This window comes from Epinephelus moara, chromosome 11, assembly GCF_006386435.1.
Source record: "Epinephelus moara isolate mb chromosome 11, YSFRI_EMoa_1.0, whole genome shotgun sequence".
NCBI classification, from domain to species: Eukaryota; Metazoa; Chordata; class Actinopteri; order Perciformes; family Serranidae; genus Epinephelus; species Epinephelus moara.
The window spans coordinates 24,096,490-24,119,690 of NC_065516.1; the positions used below are offsets into that span (position 1 = coordinate 24,096,490).

The window sequence follows — 23,201 nt, forward strand, 5'->3', positions numbered from 1 at the left end:
TGCTTACATGCACCATTAAAGAACAAAGTTTAACTTTAAGAATCCCTGCTGTGTCTGGAGCAACAGCAAGGCAGCATGACGCAAAGAGAGTTCATAGTGTGCGAAGAACAAACAGGCAACAACAAGAAAGTGGTATGGATTTGAAATCGCCAGGCTATATTTGGCAATTTGTCAGCTCTTGAGAGATCTAATGGCAGTCGTGCACTAAAAGAACAACATTTGGCCACTCTAAAAGCCTTCAGTAGAGACTTTCAGGGTTTCATTCTTGTTGTGTTCACAACTTATTTTCTGCATTGCTGTGGCACAGTGAGTGACACTGACCTACTGGGTACAGCAATTACACTGATAAATCTTGTTAGAGAGGGGCAGCTGAATTTATACATATAATATTTATGTATTTTTATTCACACTGTAGAAAAGAGAGACAGAACAGAGAAAATCTCCTGTAACGTCTGTGTTTCTGTTTTTATTCTGTATTGTAATGTGATTCTGTATTTTTATGCTGCAGAGCAGGAACGTGCTGTAAACATGTTTTGACTCAGTCAATATTTAATGTTACTTTTAATCTTTTCCTGTATAGTAATGGATATAAAGGAATCTATGGGCCTTTTCCATTGTCACTTTTGGCCCCACCGATTTGCATTTCCATTGTCAGTTTAGACGTGCCGTGCAACACCAAGCTGCGCCGTAGATGGACCTTCTCAAGAGCAGGCCCTCAAGTGGGTAGCGATGACATCTTGCAGACCGCAACTACCCCCAACAACCCCGCTTCTTCCCCTAAAACAAGCCATGTGTGTTACAAAATGAGCACTTTTGTAGCTTCTAACTAAATCTCTGTAGTTTGGAAAACTCAACATTTCCTTATTTTGCTATTTCACAATAAAAGTTTTTATATAACAAAATAATGGGAGGTTTTATTGTGAAGAATCTACAGGAAATTAAGTGTGTTTATCGCTGAATTAGCAGAACTTTCTTAGTGGCTTTTCTTCAAAAAAGGCAAGTCTAATAATACAGCAGGGAGGAAAGTGAAAGCAGAAACAGCCACAGTGAGATATTCGATGAAGAGCTTCAGACAACAGGCTCTTTCTGCACCTCTGCAAACAGCTCACCTCTAACAAGTAAACTTCTTTTACCTGCCCTGCTGTGGAAAAACACATGCATCAAAAATAACAGGGTATTTAAGCTGTGGATTAGGCCACTGACTTTAAATGTCACCACTCAAGACAAGCCGTCAGCAGTTGAAGACACACCTTCAAGTGGGTAGCACTGTTGTAATGAAAATGCAAATCCCTGCCGCCCTGGGCTGATGGCCCAAACCAAGCCAAGCCAAGCCAAGCCAAGCCAAGCCAAGCCAAGCCAAGCCTAGCCAGCCCATGACTGTTGAAAGGGGTACTAGAGTACCAACAAAGTCACCAAAAATGCACTGTTTAACACACTCCTTCTTCAAACTCCTTTCTTATTTTCTTTTCTATTTCCTTCTCTCACCTGCTCCTTCTGCTCAATGTCTCTTCCTTCACTTGACCTGGCACAATGTGAGGAGAACCTCTAACCACCCACTAAACCACAGTCCCTGAACTGTTTTCACTTCTGTGCTTTCTCTCCCCCTCTGAAACAAACCGACACCACCATCCCATTCCCCATGCTTTTCTCTTACACACATATGCACAGAGGAGTTGGCACAAACCATTGGAGAGAAGCATCATTAAAAGCCTAGCAGGTAACTAGATGAGAGCAAGACACTATAAAGCCATGTGTTATGCTAGATAAGACATGAAGTGGGCAGGGCAGTGGATGAGTCTAAGCTCTGCTTAGACTGTCTGCAATGAGCTGACTCCTCGGTGACCTAAGTACGTACCCCTGAAGATGTGCTATCTGCAAAGGAGGAGATGGTCAAGAGTTCACACTAAGCTCAGAGCCAGCGAACTTCCACCGTGGCGGGGGAGTGGACATGAGGTGAATGGTGCTTCTATCTCCTCTGTGCCTCTCCCTCACTTTCATTTTTAATCTTTATTTATCTAGAAAAGGTTAACTGAGCGCACAAACACATACTCTTTTTTTATTAGCACCCTGCTTCAAATTCACACAGCTCCACATGACTCATCAGGGAGCCCTTCAGTGTACTTTAACTGCAGCCTCTAGTCTCTGCAGGTGCACAGGTCCTGAAGTTTTGGGTTAAGTGACTTGCTCAAGGGCAGCTATGCTGCTCACTCACATACTCTGTGTGTGTTACCAGCCATAAAAAATACATTTCTAGTTAATACAGTAGAAATTTCAGAACCCATCGGTTATTGGTCTAACTACGATATAGCCTCTGAGACGACGGCCAACATTTCAGGGGTGGTAGTGTAGCCAGCGGACATCCAGGGAAAGATATCCTCTTCTGTGTGGTGATCATTGTTTGCACTTCGATGAGCAACTTGAGACAGGCTCAGACAACACTTCAGCTGATTTCTACAAACAGATATCATATGAATGCAGATAAATTAGTAAAAACCTTAATAAAAAGCAAAAGTTGTCGTCAGGCAATAGCCGATGGGTTCTGATTCCATTTTTGTGTTCCACCTCTTTTGCTCTCCACACAGGCAACCAAAGCCCGCTAAAACGTACTTGAACTACAACAACAACCAGAACACTTGCAACACTAAAATATTGGCCGTTTGTTTATAGAGATTAATGCAGAGAAGGGAAACCATCGTTCATGTCGCACTCTTTAATTTCTCAGTAGTTCAGGGTACTGATCATCAAATTCACAATCACAAGTTTATGGAACAGCTTGGCTGTGTGGGACTTTTGACTTATTCTTACACACCTGAATCAAATAAACTCATGGATGCTTTCCTTTTGCCTCTGCATGCAGTTTGAACAAAAGTCCAATTGTGAGGTTTGCTTTCCTGAGGTCATGGATCTCTGTGAGATCAAATCTCAAGTGCAGGAAAACACACTGTAAAAACCTTCCCATAGACTGACAACTGGTGTAACTCCACTGTAACAATTTACACATTAGTAAAGACATATTAAAAATGTATATATGTCAAGATTCAGTTCACCTCCTTTGCACTTTTGAAACTGTAAAACCAAAACTTGAGACAAGGCTGTAAGGCGCAGTGTCCTCAGAGCTGCAGCTGAGCTGAGATACATTCCCAGTTTAACAAATCTTCATGCCAGGACATAAAAAGAGAATCTGAAAGAAGGAAAACAGGTTAAAGATGTCCTCAAAACTAAAATATTCCTTTAACCACTGGGGCTAGCACCACCCTGTGGAGTTGTTAGTACATTTCTCAGATTTTATCTCAAAGACTCATCTCTCTCTTCTCTTTTTCTGTCAAATCTTCTAAATCCTCCTTCACATCATGTGCTCTCTTTTGCATGTTTGTCCTTCACTATTCTGTTTCCAGAATGCCTGTGGTGCTGGCTCAGGATTTGAAGCACAAAAAGCACAAATGCATCAATCTGCATGCACACACGGAGCACATATGCACACATACACAGGGCCGCCCGCACACCACCTTGCCATTTAAACCTTTTTGCCGCGTTAAAACCTGATATCACACTTAAGCTCCTTTCATAGGTGGAAATAAAATAATAATATTAAAAACTCTGAATAGTGTATATCTACTGAGGATTTGGCTGACTGCGTGCAGAAGACTTTACTTCTTTTTGTCCAGCCGACACTTTCCTCTCCTTGCCCGTCAAGGTATGAGAGATAGAAAGGGAGAGAGAGAACAAAACCGTTTTGCGGCTCCGCCCAAAAGCTCCATCCCCATTTTCCAGCTTCCTTCTTTTATTTCTCTATTGTGTTCATCCCGCTATTCGGCACTTATCTGTGCTTGGCTGAATGAACAGCTCAATTCAAAGGCATTACTATGCAGAGCGGAGGGCAGAAGGTAGGATAGGGAAGAGAGGAGGAGGATGGAGATGAGGAAAAAGTTGTGGATGCTGAACACCTCGCAAAAGTCTGCTTAGTCAACCATTTAATTCCCTCTCCTCCAGAGTCAAATCATTAACCAGCAAACCAATGAGTAATTGGGAATTTGTGTGTGCGTGTGTCACTTCATATAGTGTGTATGTGTGACCGTTTACCTCTATGTATGTGTGTGTAAATGTTAGGCAACTTAAGAGCTTAGACACTTTGACGTTTTGTTTAATCAAGAACTGAGGTAATTTACAGCAACAAAGGCCACAAAGTGCCTGAGGTAACTTTTAGTTTTTTCTCAGCATACGTCTGTGTTTGTGTGTGTACTGTATGTGTGTATACACTTTAATGGATTTGTGTTACTCTTCTCAAGTTTAAGCCTTTTATTGATGTATATTTATGCTATGTCTGTCAAACTACTTTTCAAATGTACTACAGTTTTCCATTAAAGAAACACACTTGGGAATCCTGAGCAGATTCAATGTGAGAAATATTTACTCCTGTTTTTTGTACTCCTGTGAGGATGTGCATTAAGTTTAAGAATATTAAAAACCGATCACGCTGTGTTTTAAAACTTTAAATAAGCGTAGTTAGTCAGGGAAACTTTGGGTGAGAATTAAGCAGTGCAGCGCTGTCACATGATTTAAGCAATCCATGAGATCAGTGGAGAAAAAAAAAGAAAAAGCAACGAGAGGAAACTTGGAAAACAAAAATAATGAGGGAAGCCGAGAGCCAGCCAGTGTCCTTGTTGGGCATTTGGAACACCAGAGCTGCCGTCATTCAAGAAACAACAAGCCAATCACTTTACTACAGCTGGTCGACAAAGACCCCTGTGGTCTGCTCTGTCTCTCACACACACATCACTCGCCATGTAAACAAGACACACACACATGTTGGCATGCTTGTGCCCATACACAAACCTGGGCATTCACACACACCCATTATCTACTTGCTCAGCAGCTCTCCCGCCCTTCAACGCAGGAGTTACTTACTTATTCTCCCTGGCTGCATGTTTTTCATTTCCTGAATGTGCATCTGTCATTTCTATCTGTGTGTGTCTGTTTGTGTGCCAGTGAGTATCTATCTGTATGTGTGTGAGTGGATGTATGTGCTTGTGTGTCTCTGTTTTGACAGCCAGAGACAGGCCTTTCCAGAGAACAGATCTCCAGATACTGAGAAACAACAAGTGAAAGCTATTTTCTGGTGTTTGCTTGTTGCTGAAGGACGCTTTGTTAGACCAGCTCAGAGTAGAGGCCATTGTGTGTGTGTGTATGTGTGTGCGTGTCGGTGTGTGTGCTCCTTCCTAAAAGAGGCAGGGGAAATCAGTCCGGCCTGGTCTGGTCTTTTGTTTTTATCGACAAGTGAACAGGACAAAACAGAAGGGCCATAGAGAAATTTGTGTTTCTGTGAAACCCTGTGGGCGGTTGTGTTTGTGTGGGTTTGTGCCTCAACTGTGCCAACACAGGACCAATTGTAGTAATGCTAAATTTAAGTCATGCATCTTTAAAGATACACTGTGCAGGATTATCCTAAAAAACAATGTATAGACGCTTCCTCCCACTGCAGAAGAAGTCCCTCTCAATCATTGCTGCTGACCCACTAGATGTGTGTGGTGGTGTATTTTCTGCACAGACTCTGCCCTCTGCCTGTATTTTCTTATTTTCTTGTTATTGTCTGTGCTCAGGAAGTTTATGGGCGTGTATCCCCACAGTGCTCAGGTAAGGTCAGGGCTTTAGAAAACGGTGGCATCCTGGTGCCAGAACATATGCAGCAGGCATCCAAGAGAAATCATTGCAAAAATGCAAATATAGCAAGGCAAAACGCCAAATGAGAGTGAATCTGACGTTGGCTTTTAATTTCACTTTTGCCGGCAAGTGTGTTTACAATCAGTACCAGACAATCCTGCATAGTGTACCTTTAAAATCTATTAAAAAAACACTGAATTACAGTGTATTCTTAGTGTTAATATGTAGAAATTCACAATTCTCTCTCTATCACACCCCCATCACTTCAGCTGATTATGAGTGTTCCCTCTCTGGGTTAGCAGAACTTTGCCACGATCTCCTTCAGCCATTAATGTTGCTGCTGCCAAACTTTAAATCTGTTCTCCTCTCTGCTCCTGTCAGCTGTCATTTTAGGCAGAATCATTGCACCCTCGTCCACCCCATTCACCTCCAGTCACCTGGACCAGCTCATCAAAAGCCCACTCCTCTTCACATCCAGATCCTCAGCTCCCTCCTCATCTCATCATCATCATTACCACCACCAACGTCTAGACTCCAAAGGGGGGGAGCCCTAATCTACTATGTCTTTACCACCCTCCTAGAGTAGATGATGATCACGACAGGGTCTAATCGCCAAAGACTTTACACATTCATTCATTTCCGTAGCACTCATCCTGTTAGGAGTCACAGGGGGCTGAAGCCTATCCCAGCTGACATTGGGCGAGAGGCAGGGTACACCCTGGACAGGTCGCCAGACTATCACAGGGCTGACACATAGAGACAGACAACCATTCACACTCACATTCTACACACCTACAGGCAATTCAGAGTCACCAATTAACCTGCATGTCTTCGGATTGTGGGAGGAAGCTGGAGTACCCGAAGAAAACCCATGCTGACAAGCTCCACACAGAAGGGCTCCCCCACCCAGGCTTCGAACCCCCCACCCTGGATTTGAACCAGGAACCCTCTTACTGGGAAGTTTATGTGCACATGTAAATAAATATTAATTTCTCTCACAACGAGTCTCTCCTGATTGAAGTAACCTTTATTCTGTTTAAAAAGTAGAGTAGAATAATGTTGTCACTGTGACTGTGTACAGTATGTGTTTGAGTGCCTACAACACTGGCTTATTAAAAAATACAACAAAACAATAGCAAGTATTTGTCTGTCAGTAGCGTTACTGGCATCTAAATGTAAAACCATCCTCAGAGACTGCTGTGATCAATTCAAATCTCCCACTGCAGCACTTCTGCCGTTGGACAAGTTAGCTCCTCTGTGTGGACACAGCTTTGTCTGCCCTCATTCCAACAAACTAAAGCATTTTATTAGCCCAAATGTGAAAAATGCTCTAACTTAAATATCTGACTGTTCCTCCCATGGGAGGCTTTATGTTATTCATGTCCCTTGCCTGAAACTATATGTCGGTAAAATACAGCAAAACGGGAACAGGCCTTCTTGAACACAAAAAGCTGCCTCAATGGGAGAGATTCTTCATCTCCTCTGGCTAACCACTTCTTGACACTTGGCCCACAGAATTAAAATTCTGAGCTACACAGTCAATCAAGCCTCCCACTAGGGGTGGAGACCACAAGCAAGTTCTGCTGCAGGCAGAAGTTAAATGGACTTTTGATCTGGGTCTATAGCTCAGACAGGCTGAACGGGGAACTTGACCTTTGCTGTATCCCCTGATGTTTTTTTGTCATTCTTTGTGATTCAACTGTAGTGTTTTTTGCCTGGTTTTGATTGTCGACTCTCCCTCTTCCTGACAATTTCTTTCTTTCGATTATTGATCGAATATTGAAAAGTATAATCTTAAAATATGGATTTCTTCTAATTACTGTTGATGTTTATCCATGCCTCTCCCACTCAGTTAGATATGTTACCAGTTTTATATGCATCAAATACATTTTCATATCACTGATATTATATTGTCTATGCCAGGGGAGAGCTCCCCTGCTTTTCCCCTCATTTCTATGGCTATTCTCCATTACTCTTCAATGCTACCTGAGGAGGAACCTTGAACTTGAACTGCACTGCATGTTTCTCTTGCCAGCGTCAGGGATGTTTCTAGGTACGTGTCCTGCATCCCTGACCATTAAAATCTGAAAGGACGCAGTAAACTCACTAAAGATGCGTCTGTGTTTTGAATGATTTTACTAGCTTTGAAATTATTCCTCATGTTTCATAAACCACTGAGGGTGAATTTTGTATTTTGGATGTTATTATCACACTGTCAATGATGTGTTAGTGTTTTGATTCAGTGCTCTGCCAGATCTGACACCTGCCCATTTGCCCACTGTTGTCCCTGGCTCCCTGAAGCTCAGTGCGCCGAGCCGGTGGTGCCAGTGGGATGGCACAGAGGTCTCCGGGGACTACCGGTAGACAATAACCTTATATGTTTAGGTTCATAAAATGTACATGAATTCATAAATATGTAGGATATTTCTACAGATGTTCCTGTAATATAATAATCATGGTCACGATTTTGGCTTCACACAATTAAATGACCGTGATCATCTGCAATACTGACATTCAAATTAAGTGCTCCACTCATAGGAAACTCATATCAAATCAAGCACTTCCTAAACTAACAGCCAGACTTCCCTGTTGGAGAATCATTTTTTGTAAAGACATCACTAACAATACCTCTCTAAATCCCCGTCCTTGACCGTCATCATTGCAGACATCTGTAACAGCAACACTGTACAGCACATCGCCATCCAGCTCCCAAAGATGGACCGAAATAAGCAATTGCATTCGGCAAAATATTTGTGTCCAAAAAACACTGTTTTTATCTGGTTGCACTCTGTAATGGTATATTCATATTTCGTCAGCCTTTTTTTTTTTTGTCTGTATATTGCTTCTAGGAGATGCCCTGAATTAAGATGAAGGAAAAAGTGAAAGCAGTGCCTTGCTGATTTAATTTTGGGGCGTAAAGTTTTGGTACAGTTTTATGTTGATTTTGTTTGTAGGAGATGCACTGTGGATGAGGAGCAGTCATATTTTGGTACAAGGATTTTGTGCCTAGAATCAATGACAAACTGTGAGAAATAATCGGGATCTCAATATTGATCGAAATAATAATGATGATGGGGCACCCATTAGCTCCCCTGGTAGAGCAGTAACCCAATTTACAAAGATCTTGTCCTTGCCACAGCGGCCACAGGTTCGAATCCAACCTACGGCCCTTTGCTGAATGTCGTAACCCTCTCTTTCCCCTTTCACACCAACAACTGTCCTATTGATAAAAGGCAAACCTATCAACATCACTCCAACTTTACGTCCATTTTCTGCTTTGTGCATTTTTGCTAATTTCTTTGCATCAAATGCTTTAACACATATTTTTATCTGTGCAGACGAGGTGTTTCCAGTGTTCTTTCTGTTAGTTTATTGAAGCTGGTACGTTATTATAACCCCTTTTATCCGTTATTGCCATGTGCCGAAGTGCTGCTATTCAGTTCGGTCTCTCATTAACTGCTCTCACCTGCTAAAAGGAGCTCCCAAAGAGCTGGTGACAAAGGGAACTGAAAACCTTTTCTTTGCTTCCCATACATTATTATCTGAAAAACGAGGAACACTTCCAGAACATTTCATGCTAATACTTTTCTATGCACTTCCATTTTGGGATAATTAATTGCTGTGGAGTAATCGAAAGAAGGAAAGGCCTCAGTAAAAATCAAGAAACATTTTAGCATTAAACCATCTTCAGTATTTCCACGTCAAACTTCACTAAATTATCATTGGTGTGCAAAATATTCCCCTGCATTGAATTTAATTTTACAGAGAGCCAGACAGGGACACACACATACACACACACATACACACACAAGGAAAGAATAGAGCTTTAAGAGCCCATTACTCAGCCTGTGAACATTTGGCACCTTCTCTCCCCTCTGCTCACCAGGGACCAACACTGATGGAGTGAAGACTGCCTCCCCGGCACGGCTATGAAACCTCACACACCACATGGAGCTAAGTCGGCCTGTTTGTCTGAACGCCTGCGCCTGCCTGCGCCTGCTAACTACTCACTATTTGGAAGTGCATGTGTGTTTTGACATGATGTTTGAGGGGGCCGGCATTTTTACACTCATTCATGTTTGACTCCTCCTCGTGCATCACACCGCCTACTCACCCAGAGCTTTGACATTAGTTGTAAGACCCACAAGAGCCATTTGGAAAGAGGCAAGTTCTATTCAGCAAAATGAGTCAGACAGACACCACTCATCACTAATACTCTTATGGACCAAAAAAAAAAAGAAAAGTGGTTGGTAGGGCACCACCTGTGCATAGCTGATATAAAATGGGTGCCACAAACCTCAGTGCCACGTCTTGTCCACTTCCACAGAAGTACAATGTTCATGTTCATGACAGTGCTATTAAAATTTCATAGCAGCCACTCAAGTCATACCAAAGGAGACTTCCATGGCTCACTGGGAAGTGTCCTCTCTATCTATTTCAATTCATCATATTCGTTATTCACACTCAGCAATTTTTAATTCCCGTACAACTCTTATCTGGAATGGAGTGAAGTGACATTAAAGGGGCTGACGTTCAAGTCCTGTGAAGTCTGTGCAGCGGATCAAGATATAGAGCCGAAAGTTAGAAAAGACTTTATATCAATGCAGATGAAAAAAAAAAAGCCATAAATGTCGTATCCATGGCTGCGAGCACTACGTTCCTCTGTGGTCTGATTAGTTAAATTCAAACATTTTGGACTTTAATGCTGGATGTAATCATTCATTTACAATGGCCGACGGCAAATGGTCAGCAGAAGTCGCTGTGAGTCAATGTGTGTGTGTGCATGAACATGTTTATATGCATCTGGGGCCTGGTTGGCTCTTTATGTGATGTAATTTATGTGCTGGGTCAATATACGTCAGGATCAAAACAAGAGGATAATATCTATTAATACACACATCAAACTTAATGCTACACCTCCTAAAGACCTTGCATTAATATCAAACGAGTGCACCTCATTTCCTCTGTCGTAAATAATCTCCTTTGATCCCCTCCCCAGTCTCTCTTATCAGCTGGTGCCAGTTGCCGTTTGGGTGGTGGTTATGGATCATCTCCATCTGTGACTTGACTCATTACATAGCATCTTGGATAGCACTGGCTTTAGTTAATCTATGCATGGTTCAATGTAGTGTCTATCTCGACATAATGTTCATCTGCAGAACAATTGATAATCAGTGAAAAAACAGGCATTCATGTATGACAGAAGAAGCGGCTGCCTGTTTCTCTTGTGTTACTGGCAAAAGCAATTACTTGTTATCAAAAAGAAAATATTACCCTTTATAATGTGTCTACTATCATGACTACAAGGGCAGTGCCATTTATGTGTAGCGCCACTAAGACAGAACCACCAATGCAGTGCAGGAAGGCTTGGTTGGAGTATTGGTCTGGCTGAAATGATTTCTAGATGAGTTAATGAAAGGCTATCATCATTCAAACACGGGAGACTTTTCTTAACAGCAGCTCCTGCTCGATTGTGCGGCTATAATTAGAGCAAATACATTAGTTAAATATTTCTGTTTACATAATATCTCCCCTTCTCCTACTCCTGATATCATCACAGCAAAGCCAACATTCACACAAATTTTATACACACAAGCTTGATAAGGAAAGGAGAATGGTCCATGCCATCAATAAAGAACGACAGCAATTATATATAAAGCATAGCAAATGCAAAGTGAACCTACAGTACAGTAGCACCCCTGCTGAGATCTGGAGCACCCCTCCTATTCACTCAATTACAAGCTGACATTTAGCAGTCAACAGTTTCGCTGGCTAAATACAGTATGAATGTATGAGTGAGGCGTTTGGTCCTTCAAAAGAAAGGGTTCTCCTCAGAGAAGAAGAAGTGCATTAGCGTGTAGTGTGTTCAATTAATGCTAAAATTGCACCAAGTAGTGTGCCTTTGTAACCAAATGGTCTTTAGCAGTGGTTCCCAACTGGTGGGTCGTGGTCCTAGAGTGGGTCGCGAATCCATCCTAAATGGACCACAAGTGACTCGCAAACATGTCAAATTTGTAAAAAACAAATTCCAATTTTAAGTACAATGAATTTCTGTCACAGAGCTTTTATTTGGAAGTGCTGTTTCCTGCTGTAGAGCTATTTGACAGAGACAGCAAACTAGCTTGATGACGCAGCCAAACACAAGTATAAAGCTGAATAGATTAAACTGTGTGGACCTTGAACTAATGCCAAAGGAGAAATCTGGATCCCGTGGCTGGAACAGTTAGGAGCCACTGCTTTAGAAATACTTGAATCTAGTCTGTTGCTATACACAGACGTTGTATACTTATACATAAATACATATAAAAAGTGTATATGTCATCATAATGGGGACTTTTTTACAGTGGCTGAGAGAGGCCACAACGCCCCCAAATTCAAAAAACACATTCATCGATTTCCCAACACACAAGAAAATGAGATAACGCGATGCAAATGCTCACAGCACAAGCAAGAAGCAAAACGCTTGCATCGCGTTTTCTTATTTGCTTGTGGTTTGAGGATTTACAGCGTATGTATTGCGAAATCGATGAATATGCTTTCTGAATTTGGGGGTGTTTTCTTAATGTGCGTGTGTTGTGTGGATTTGCTGGTTTTTTGGAGTTTGCGTGTATTGTGACCTCTCTCGGCCACCGTACTTTTTAGGCCCAATCCCAATACCCCCCCTTGTCCACTACCCCTTAGCCCTTGGCCCTACCCCTTGGCTCTCAAAATGAAGCAAAGAGGGGTAGGGGTAGAAATCTTTCCCTAGGAATTGGGACACCACTCACTACATCACTGCATCAGTTATGTTCAAGCATACGTAACTATTTTAAACAGGACGCCAGATAGTGCGAGCTAGCTAGCTAGCTAACAAGCAACCTGACGATGCTATGTATGAACTTTTTTCCCCGTCTTTTGCTCGGTGGTAGCCATGGCGACGTCTACCCCTTGCTGGCAAGTCAGCATCTGAAATCTCCCCTCGTTATGCCCCCTACCCCTACACGCAAAAAGGAATTGGGACCCCACTACCCCTCGCGGGAACGTGCAAATGTAGGGGTAGGGCCAAGGGGTAGGGCTAAGGGGGGGTATTGGGACGGGCCCTTAATCATATTTGCTTTTATTCATCTGTTAGAGTGTCTAAAGACTGCAGCCCAAGACTTGTTTTAATGCCAGACCAGTTCTCTGTATCAGCACATACACCCCTCCTTTACAGCACTTTAATACATATATGCAAGATATTTTGAGCGCTCTTCTTATCTTTGTTTTTACACTAACAATTTTATTCATTTCTCCTTGCTTCATCATTGCCTTTCTGGACCCTTGCACTAATGTACACTTACTTTCCTCTCTTTCCTCCTAATGTAAGCCCCTCCAGATAAAAGTGTCAGCCAAATGCCTGAATGGAAATGGAAATGTATGAGGCACTTGATGTCTGTATTTAATCAGATGCAAAAGCACAGAGGGCGATTTAAATCTTGCAACAGGGAAAATCACTCAAGTTCAAAAAGTCAGCATTGTACTTTCATTTCTCTTGTTGCTTTACTTTCTTAGAGCTGACTGTGAAATATCACGGATAAATAAATCAAGCTGTAATTTTTTTTTTTAAGTCAAAACTGAGGGAGGTCGAATGTCGAGGTACAAGCTGTACCTCGACATTCTCACATCATTTGCTTAAAACACTGGTACAACACTGGTACAAAACAATTATACACCATGATAAGTGAAAAAGCCAAAGACTGCAAAAATAATGGACGTAGCTACAGTGACATCGCCCATTGGTTTGTGGACTCCCATTTTGACGCCTTGAGTTCGGAATTTTGGCGATCGCCATTTTAAAGAAACCATTATTGGACGAGAAGGTGGAGCTATGGAGGAACGAGAGGTGGATCTGTCTGAGAAGCCGAGGACACTATTGACTTGAAGCCTTAATAAAATGCAAACAGGTGAGTTACATAAATAATCATCCCTGTGCAGTTGTCATGAACGAGGAATTTAACTATAGAGACCCAAACTGTTTTCGTACCTGGAGTGGAGGACGGAAGATTTTGGCATTGGGATGTTGGCTTCATTTTTCAGCCCCAGAGGTTACCACTCAGAAAAAACTTGCTGTATTTCAACAAGAGCCTTGGTGAAGAGACATAATACTGGTATGCCAGTTTGTCTGGGAGCAGTCTGGAAGACACTGTGCACAATGCATTCTGGTTGTTGGAAGCTTTTTTTCTGGCACTAAAGCAAAATAATTTCAAATTTGTACTACATAAGTGACCTAGTTTTAAGAACTGGCCCTATATCAAGTGGTTAATTTTCTCTTCACAGGCTACAAAGACACCAGGAAGTAGAAGTGTTAATCTAACAACATGTAAGATCCAAAATACACATACCACTGTATGATATGTGTTAGATTAGTAGCCCTGTCCGAGCAACTATAACTCACTTGCCTTATGCCCTGGTTTCTCAAGCATGAGCCAAAAGGCTCACAGGCCAGCTGACAAGATAACAAGGTCAGTAATGTGTTTCCAAGCACAGAGGCTTGAAAAATTATTTGGGTCCTGTGTCGCTGTTAATCTCAGAGATGCTTTTTCTCTATGAGGTCAATTTACAGCAAAAGATTTGTATTTTTTCCCCCCTTTTGTTCTGACTTAACTGCTGTTAAGTACTAAGGTATCTTTATGAATATTAGCATCATGTACTACTGAATAATAATTTTGCTGCGCAGAAGATCACCATACAGTTGTAGCCTTCTTGTTTACAGCACACACTAAGGAATATGAATGCGATGCCTCTGTACACCTCATAACAGGAAGAGGCATGCATACATGAAACATGAAAAAGAGATGTTTGTTTTCTGCACATTTAATACTACCTTGCAGAAAAGAAGCCAGTGCTATGGAAAAAGTTTTGGTGGCAGGGACTAATGCCATATTTAAGAATCGTCCTAAGACCAAAAAACACATATAGGGCTATTTTTCATTGGTCCAGAGAGAAGCCATTATTAACACGTCCCTCTGAGATCCTGTATCAGCGTAAGATTTGCAGCACTGGCTGTGCTAGTTTATTGGATACATACATTACTGTCTGCTGACCTGGTGTACTTGCAGCTTCAAGCTTCTCATCCACGTTAATATATAATCTGACAGTGAGACAGAGCCTGCTGGCATTATCTAAACAAGAGTTATGGTAAACAAGTGTGTCGACGGAACATGTGACTTAGAATGTTTGTTAAGTTAATTGAGTTTTAATGTGCAGTCAGACAGAGAATGTTTTTCTGTGCTTTCACAGAATTCACTACACACCACATTCAGCTTTTAATGTTCCCACTGAGACACGCATTAAATCATGATGCCGCAACTGTTGAATCAACGTCTGACACTTAAACTGACAAAAGACATCAAGATAATCACTTGAAAGGTTTCCAAGACATACACTTCAAATTGTTACCTGTCATTGAGTACTCCAACTTTCTAAAACATGTGTTATACTGACATTTTTGCAACTGCCGCTAATTTATAAGCTGGATTTTCTATTTTTCATTTATTTATTACCAGAGTGTATGACACATAAAAAAAATACTTTCATTCAAGTACCCACATTGGAGTTATAATTCTAAACAAAAATGGTTTTGTCTCAATCATAAAATGTATCATTAAGGTCAAACAAACCAGTGTGTGCATGTGCGTCCTTGTACAACACAAGATATAAACAATATGAACTTGCTAATCAACACATTCCTCTTTAGCAAACTCAGTTAAAAACTCCACTCTCTATTTACTGTGATATTTAAAAGATAACTCAATAATAAATGATTTATGCAGTGTTTTCCCTTATAAGTATGATAATTGTGTAACTGATTATTTGAAGCGAGTATTGACAGTCTCTTAGGCATCGTCCGCTGTTCAAGCAGGTTTAATTATCACAGCAATTCATCAATGTCATTGTGACTCCTCAGCAGTACATTAGTGGGGCATTAAAAACATTATTTTTCACAAATACAATACTGTAGTTGCCAGGCCTTTGAGAACAATCCCCCCCCCAGCAGAGTGAGAATTATACGATGACAATCGGAGGGTCAAACTTTTTCTCCACGTGTGCTTCTATGAACTGAAGTCTTAGAATCTTATATCAATATCTTGCTTGTTTAATGTGATATCTGTAGGAGATGATGAAACAAATCCATTACACAAGCTCATGGGGCACATAACACTCAACAACTTTTGTAGTCAGGGGTCACCAACAGAGTAGTCAAGAGCAAAACTGCCAGCTAGTTTGACCCACATACACACTCACACACAAACACACACACAATAACAGCAGGCCAACATTTCCGCTCAAACAGATCCATCCAATGCTGTACCAAAACCAAAGACACTATCAACCTGCCAAAGAGGTAGGTAGAGCATAGGCCTGTGCCTAACACTAATATTGAAGGCATAGACCACCCAATAATCTAAATTTGTTAACTGTTTTCTTACTTTAAAACAGTCTAATTGAAAAAAAAAACAGATTGTAGATGCTGCACTGGTCCCAACACCAAAATGAATGGATAAGAAAGGACTCAGTCTAGGGGCTCAAAAGCCTAAGCTAGTGAGTGCTATCTTTGTATTAATTCAGATGTAAGAAACATATAGCTCCTATGGAAAAGATCCTGTAGAATATGGACTCATTTTTTTAATAAGATTACTTTCAAGGTAAGAAAGCAGCTGACAAAGTTGGATTTTTGGGTGGTCTATGTCTTTAAGTACCTAGGCTAATGTTTCAGTCTTCAAAGTAACCTTAAAGAAAGTCAAGTGTATTACACTAGCCAAATAGACTTGTCAAATACTGCTGCTTGGTCAGTGATTTTGGGGTCAGACACCAACGGCAAAAGCCACCTTTTGCAACAGTATGATACGCCATGGGGCTGCGCCAGTTACGCTGGAATTCCACTGGATGCATGTCCGTTGCGTAACGGCTGCACTGGTTATCCGCTGCGTGCTCCGCCGTCCGTCAACACCCACCGGCTGCATTTGCGGTGCAGAGCGGTGCAGCTCCGCCGGACAGCGGGAGTCACAAGGACCCACGAGATCTCGCAAATTCACGCATAATCATGCGATATAACAAGATGTATATATGATATATTATATGGGTCATATATGATTTTATGGTTTTGCACCTAGACGATTAACATTTCCTCGTCCATGGTGTCAACAGGGTGAAATGATGTCTGAAATCCTCTGACCTGTTGACTTCAGGCCTGCCTCCGCCCATTATGACGTTTTCAAGGTGTAGTGCAGGGAAATATGATCCACCGTGAACACTGACTTCCTGCCCCGCACAATCTGCTCTTTGCTGAATTGCTGTGTTGTGCTCCAGCGTCCGGCAAAAGTAGAAGTCCACATTCAAGCACACATTGACTAGAATTGAAACGTATCGGCTCCGCTGCCGTTCTAGAGCGCAGACGCAACCCACACGCATCTGGTGGAATTTGGGGGTAAGGCGGTTGGTAGCAGTGGTATGATCCGCCTCCAGTGGGCTGGACGGTGCCTGTTGTGGCAGTATGACATGCAGACAAGCAGCGCCAGTTGAAAATGTGGCCAGACAGCACCTTGTGGCTGTATGATGCGCCACTGGACAGCATCAGTTTGAAACACTGCCGGAACAACATAATATAAGGAACTGGAAAGTCCTTATAGGTTGGGTGGGAAGGGTGGTGGATGGGCCAAACATACCTTGGACTTTTACCCAGGAATCTGGTGTTTGCTTCCCGTGTGAATGTAGAGCCAAACCATGATGTATTTTTTAAACCTAACCACATGCTTGTGTTGCACAAAGAAAAAATACATAAATATGAGGTGTTTTACTGATGTTCTAAGTTTATTTTGAAAAAGACTCTATGTAACTGTACATTTCCTGTGAAGACAGTTTATTTAGAGACACAATGCATTCAGCAGACATAAATTGACACGCCGTCCTCAAACATCATCAACGAATGCAGGAGGATATCTAGCGCGTCATATGTAGACATGAATGGCACTGACAAAGCAGAAATATCTGACGAGTTGGGATGAGAACACGATGCAATAGATAGCTACTTTAATACGCTTGCTCTTCATTGCTTGAGTGACACATGTGAGCATAGACTTTAATGAGAACGAGCCACTGCAATGATTGGAGTAAGGCAGACGAAGAGACTTCAGCTAACCTCAAGCTTAATAAATTCTAAAGTCCACTTAGGGGGTGTCTGAAAATATTTTACAAGATATTTCCAGGCAGGAATATGGAAAATGTAATGTTTATGATTATATTTAAGAAGGATACCTAGCTATTTCAACCACCACTGCCTCTTGTTTTTACCTTGACCTGCTGTTTTCACTCCCGTCCCCATAATTCAAACCCCACTCCCCAGTCAATCACAGTCACAACACTTAAGCTAGCATCAACACTGCTGCTTTGACTGAAACTTGTCCTCTCAGTTTGGCAGTGTAAGAGTTAAGTCATCAGCGTGGAGTAACGGCAGGCGGTGATTCGTGGCAAAATGTTCCTGAATAGAACCTCCATGCATAAGACTGAAGGACAGGTGGTTTTCTCTCTGGGGATCGCTGTGTGAACCTCATCGAGTGGTGAATGGGATTGAGCCGAATGTGATTGAATGGGCTGCAACAGGCCCTGATGGTAGCAGTGTGTACGTGTGTGTGTGTGGGTGAAACATTAGGTTGACTTAAGCGCCCTACCATCCCAACCCATCCCTTTGATCAATAGCACTGATAGCTCCAACGTTATCACCACTTACACGCAAACAAACACACACACACACACACATACACGCACACACACACACACACACACACACACACACACACACACATATTCACCAAAAAGATATTTAGCTTTAGTAAGTGTAGAGTATGTGTGCATGCACGTGTGTGTGCGCTCTCATGTAGATTGCTGCAATCCCAAAGCCTCTTCTAAATAAGACAGAGAGAAATAAATGGCTCCAGCTTTGCTTGTTACCGCGCTGGGGGTTATTGATGGTATATGCCCAGCTTAAAATTATTGGCTCTGTATTTGTTTACATAAGCAATATTTTGAATTACACTGGCGATAAATTAAAAAGCAATATATATGTCATACATCGAGGCAAAACAGAAAAAAAAAGTCGACTATAGTTACAAATACACACAAGACGAATGTGTTTTGGAGTATTTGCAGAAATATTAGAGGCAATGAATCAGGGTTAATGGCAGAAGGAAAACACTTCTGAATAAATAATAATCGGCAAACAATTATGATGCAGCACACAAAAACAACAGCTTAATTTACTTTCAACTGTAAATGATCCATATTTGTCACCGCATGCGGTCCTAACAGTACTAAAAGAGAAATTAATGATGAAGCTATTTGGGGCTGAATGCAGCTTAATACCCACAGACAGAAATGCACACATGCAAAAAAAAAAATACTGTGCTCATTCGGGAGTATGAAAACAAACACTAACTAGAGTTTTTAATTCTGTGGCTGGTGAACAAGGTTCTTCACATGTGGGATCTTCTCATACTGAACGGTGACAGTGCCCATTTATCTTTATCAAGGCTCTATACCTCATTAGTTGAGGACTTGCCCACTGCCCACACATTAGGTGACCAGTGTTTTCTTGCCCTGTCAGAAGAGGTACAAGAGCTTGTATTGCACAGCAGCGTTTCAGGAATTAAATTTGAGGGACAGATTAGTTTAAAGATACTCTGTCCGAAATTACTGAGAGGAAACACTTCCTTAAAGGAGCTATTTATGACATTCAGAGCATTAATAAAACTATTTGCTATGTAAAGCTATAGTGATGGCGTCCTAAGCAGAAATGTAGCCAAGCTACCTCTGTGTGTGATGTAATCTGAGCTTCTCTGTTCTTTGTTGTGATTGACAGTACGTCTCTAAGTGTATCCCACTGGCTAGCTAATTGCTGCCGCTCTGCACTGTGCTTGTTTGCCAGCGTTGGCATCATCATGAAAGTGTAAGGCCACCCTTCAGTTCCTCCCTGGTTAAACAGTAGCCCTTTTTAAACAGGAATTGTGCAAATTTGCAGGAAAGCCCAATCAGTCTTCTTTCAGCATTGGCAGTATAAAAACAAAATCGGGGAGTGTGGCAAAATGCCGCCTACCTACTTTTGTTTATACAGAATGCGCCTTTTTCGGGGCAATGGGGGGCGTGAGCAAGTAACAAAACGTGTAGCTCAGCGTGTGACGTAAACAGAGATGTGGGAGGGAAGCCGCGGCTGGTCAGTCCTTCGGCAATTCTCTCGTAAATCGGCCCGTTCTTCATCGTCCCCGTCATCTGATGGTTAATGGCCTCTTCGTTTGCGAGGACAAGGAGGGCGCACAATTCCTTGTCTCCCCAGTTGCTCATCTTTACAGTATCTGTCAGGTTTGCATTTCCCTCTTGCTACTAGCTGCTTGCTAATTCCTGCTATCAGCTGTTTCATGCTTATCCACCGCCAGTGGCTTGCATGTGTGGCGTCATCAACAGCTCCTCCCACAAGTCATCGACGGCCCCTCCCATTGCAGAAGGCCACCTCGGTCTGTTTAAACTAAAAGGGTTCCGCCAATATGACTACCCTACGAGGCGGAAAATTGGGCACCTTGGATCAACTCGTCAATCCGGCCCTGTGTGTCTAAACGCTCGCAGCTTGCCGGCAAAACAGCCCAACATTCACGGAAAATCTGGCAGTGTAGAAGGGGCTGATGATAGCTCTGTCAGCACAGTTGCAGTTGTTAAAACTGTTCATGCTGTTAGCAACATTAACTGCTAGCTGCTGCTCAGCCACCTCCATGTTGAGAGCCATGTGCAGGCACCCGGCTCAGACTTTGAATCATAGATATGCTCTGAATGTCGTACACCTCCTTTAAGCTTAAATACCATCAACAATCACGAACTGCGCCAATGAAAAGCCTATGTTGAAACATTAGGCTTTTCATTGCAGTTCCATTGCTATAGCATCAGCTTCGTTCCCTGTTTACTTCCTGTCAGCTACTGCATTAACAAATATTCCAACAGGAAATACAAAGGGACACATTTAGGATGTTTATGTTGTCAAGTCTGCAACAGTCTACAGGATGTTAATGTCATGATTAAACCATAGCGTGTGTCATTGTGGCATTGGGCTCCATTTCTATTTAATAACACTGGCAGGAAAGCAAATTTACTTGTCATCAGTGTACGCTAACCCCAGACTAGTAAAAGTGCTTCTTCTGCATTTAAGACCTATAATTTCTTGATTATTATTATTATTTTATTTTTTTAGCATTTAGGACAACACATCTTCCCTTTAATAGATCCACTACTTAATAATTAATTATGATATGTAGTGAGTTTTCAGAGACAAGCTCTGTTTTCACATTCATATTATTCCACTATTTAACAAGTTGGGGTAACACGTCAAGGTATGATGAAATGCATTAGCAAAGGCAGGGGAGGACTGCTAGCAAATAAACATGGATGTAAACACATAGCGTGTAATATACCTAATTAACTGGATTTGCAAATATACAGTATACACACAATATATTCTGTGAGTTACACTCAATGTAAACATAACTTTTGTTTGTTTCTCCTGGGCACCTTTAATATGCTACTGCGACAAACAAAAATCATGTGATTCAATTTCTAATGACATCACCGTCATACAGAATTCAGACAATAGGTGAAACATTAAAGGTTTGCATGATATTACTGTTACTGTAAGTGCTGTATGTACGGTTTGTTAAAGGACCAGTTTGTTGGATTTAGTGACATCTAGTGGTGACTTTGCAGATTGCAACCAACTGAAAACTTCTACCTTTACCCCTCCCTTTCCAAGCATGTAGGAGACATATGGTGGCCTTCACGTCAACAGAGAAAAACACAAAAGGCCATTTCTAGTGCTAGTGTGTAGTTTGTCTGTTATGGGCTACTGTAGAAACATGGCGGTGCAACATGGCTGGCTCAGTGGACGTGGATCCTCTTCCCATGTAGAAACAAAGGGCTTATTCTAGGCTAACAAAAACATGATCCTTAGTTTCTTCTGCTTTTGTATGTCTTGCCTATAGCCTCTTTGCAAAATCTGATACACTTACATTATATTAATGTTAATTAATGCGTGTAATCCCAGACCTGACAGTCTTCTGGTTGATGAGAATCTGATAGACTGGGGGGGAAATATAAATATAAATATATATATATATAAATACATATATCCTGTCTCCACCGGTGGAGATAAACAAGCAAACATCCTTGCTGCTTTACTTTCTGCTGACTAGCTTTGTGCATCACTGTTATTCATGACAGGGCTATTCTTCTCTTTTCCTCTCCTCTCCTCTTGCTGAAAGCCCATCTGTTATCACCTGTAGCTCTTCACCATACAACAACAGTGAATAGTGTGGGCCATTAACCCATTAGCTAATGATCACAGATTGTCAGATGCCCCACTCAAGTGCTCGCTAACAATGAGGGGACAGAGGTCTGTTGGTTCAAACCAAGAGACGTACAGGAGACAATATAGCCACGGAGAGATCACGTCCATACAATATCTATCAATGAAGTGATAATGGCTCATTTCCTGATGTTGTATTTTCCATCTAGAACGCATCGGTGCTTACACAAGGTCTGTGGTGGAGATTTTACATTTGATAAAAACTGAGCTAATTAACTGATGAATATTTATGTGCACTATGCTGCACTCCCACATCAGGTTTTTCTGCTCTGGGTTATGTGAAGGTGAAAAGAAAGCCTTCACATTTTCATGATAATGACAAGAAAAAATGTATTCATTTTGTAATTACAATGGAGTGTCATTCAATTTCCTCTTCCATCATGAGTCCTTTTAATACATTCATTGTTGCAGGCGTCTACAGTGCATGCAAATAAGTTTGGATATGCTATATGGATATGTTATATGATAAATACAAGACAACTAAAGAGCTTTGTCTTTGATGCTCTTATTGTTTTTAGCTTCCTACAATATATACATCTGCGCGCACACACACACACACACACACACACACACACATTTTTGATCACTCACCCAAATGTTGCCATCTTGATGATATGGTTTCCAGTTCCTCCCTGTGTCGCTGTAGAGGAGACGGTACCGCGTTGTCCAGTCAGAGCTGCTGTAGCGGCCCTGCGTTGCTATGGCGCTCACCTGCTTCCTTGAACCCAGGTCCACCTGTAGCCATTGGTAATGGTCACTGTCCAGAGGTGACCATCCACCAGCACCTGTAGAGTAAGTGACATTTTTATGAGTGGAAAGTCAAAAGGTTGCCATTAAATACCCATTTAACAGTATCTGTCTGTCTGTGGAGTAAACTGGCTTGGCCCTGGTATAATTAAATTAATTGTAACAAATAGTAGGGAACATTTTTTCCCCTCTTCTTCTTCTTCTTCTTCTTCTTCTTCTTCGGTATATCTTATTAAGAAAGACTGCCCGCTGCACATGCAGAGTTGCTGCTGTTCAGGGCAGACCAGATCTTGAGTCCAAGGCAGCATGGTCCCGTCATAATGACATTTTACAAAGACAATGTGGAGCTCCACAGCTATAACCCTTCCTATTATTAATGGTC

The 23,201-nt window shown here is 41.8% G+C and overlaps 1 protein-coding gene across 1 annotated transcript in view; it reads right to left on the reverse strand.

Moving 5' to 3' along the window:
* cntnap2a (contactin associated protein 2a) overlaps window positions 1–23,201 on the reverse strand; it is a 454,430-nt gene that overhangs the window by 228,855 nt on the left and 202,374 nt on the right. Inside the window, exon 3 of the mRNA XM_050057256.1 lies at window positions 22,664–22,857. Within this exon, the coding sequence (XP_049913213.1) occupies window positions 22,664–22,857 (194 nt within the window). The remainder of the gene's footprint in view (window positions 1–22,663; window positions 22,858–23,201) is intronic.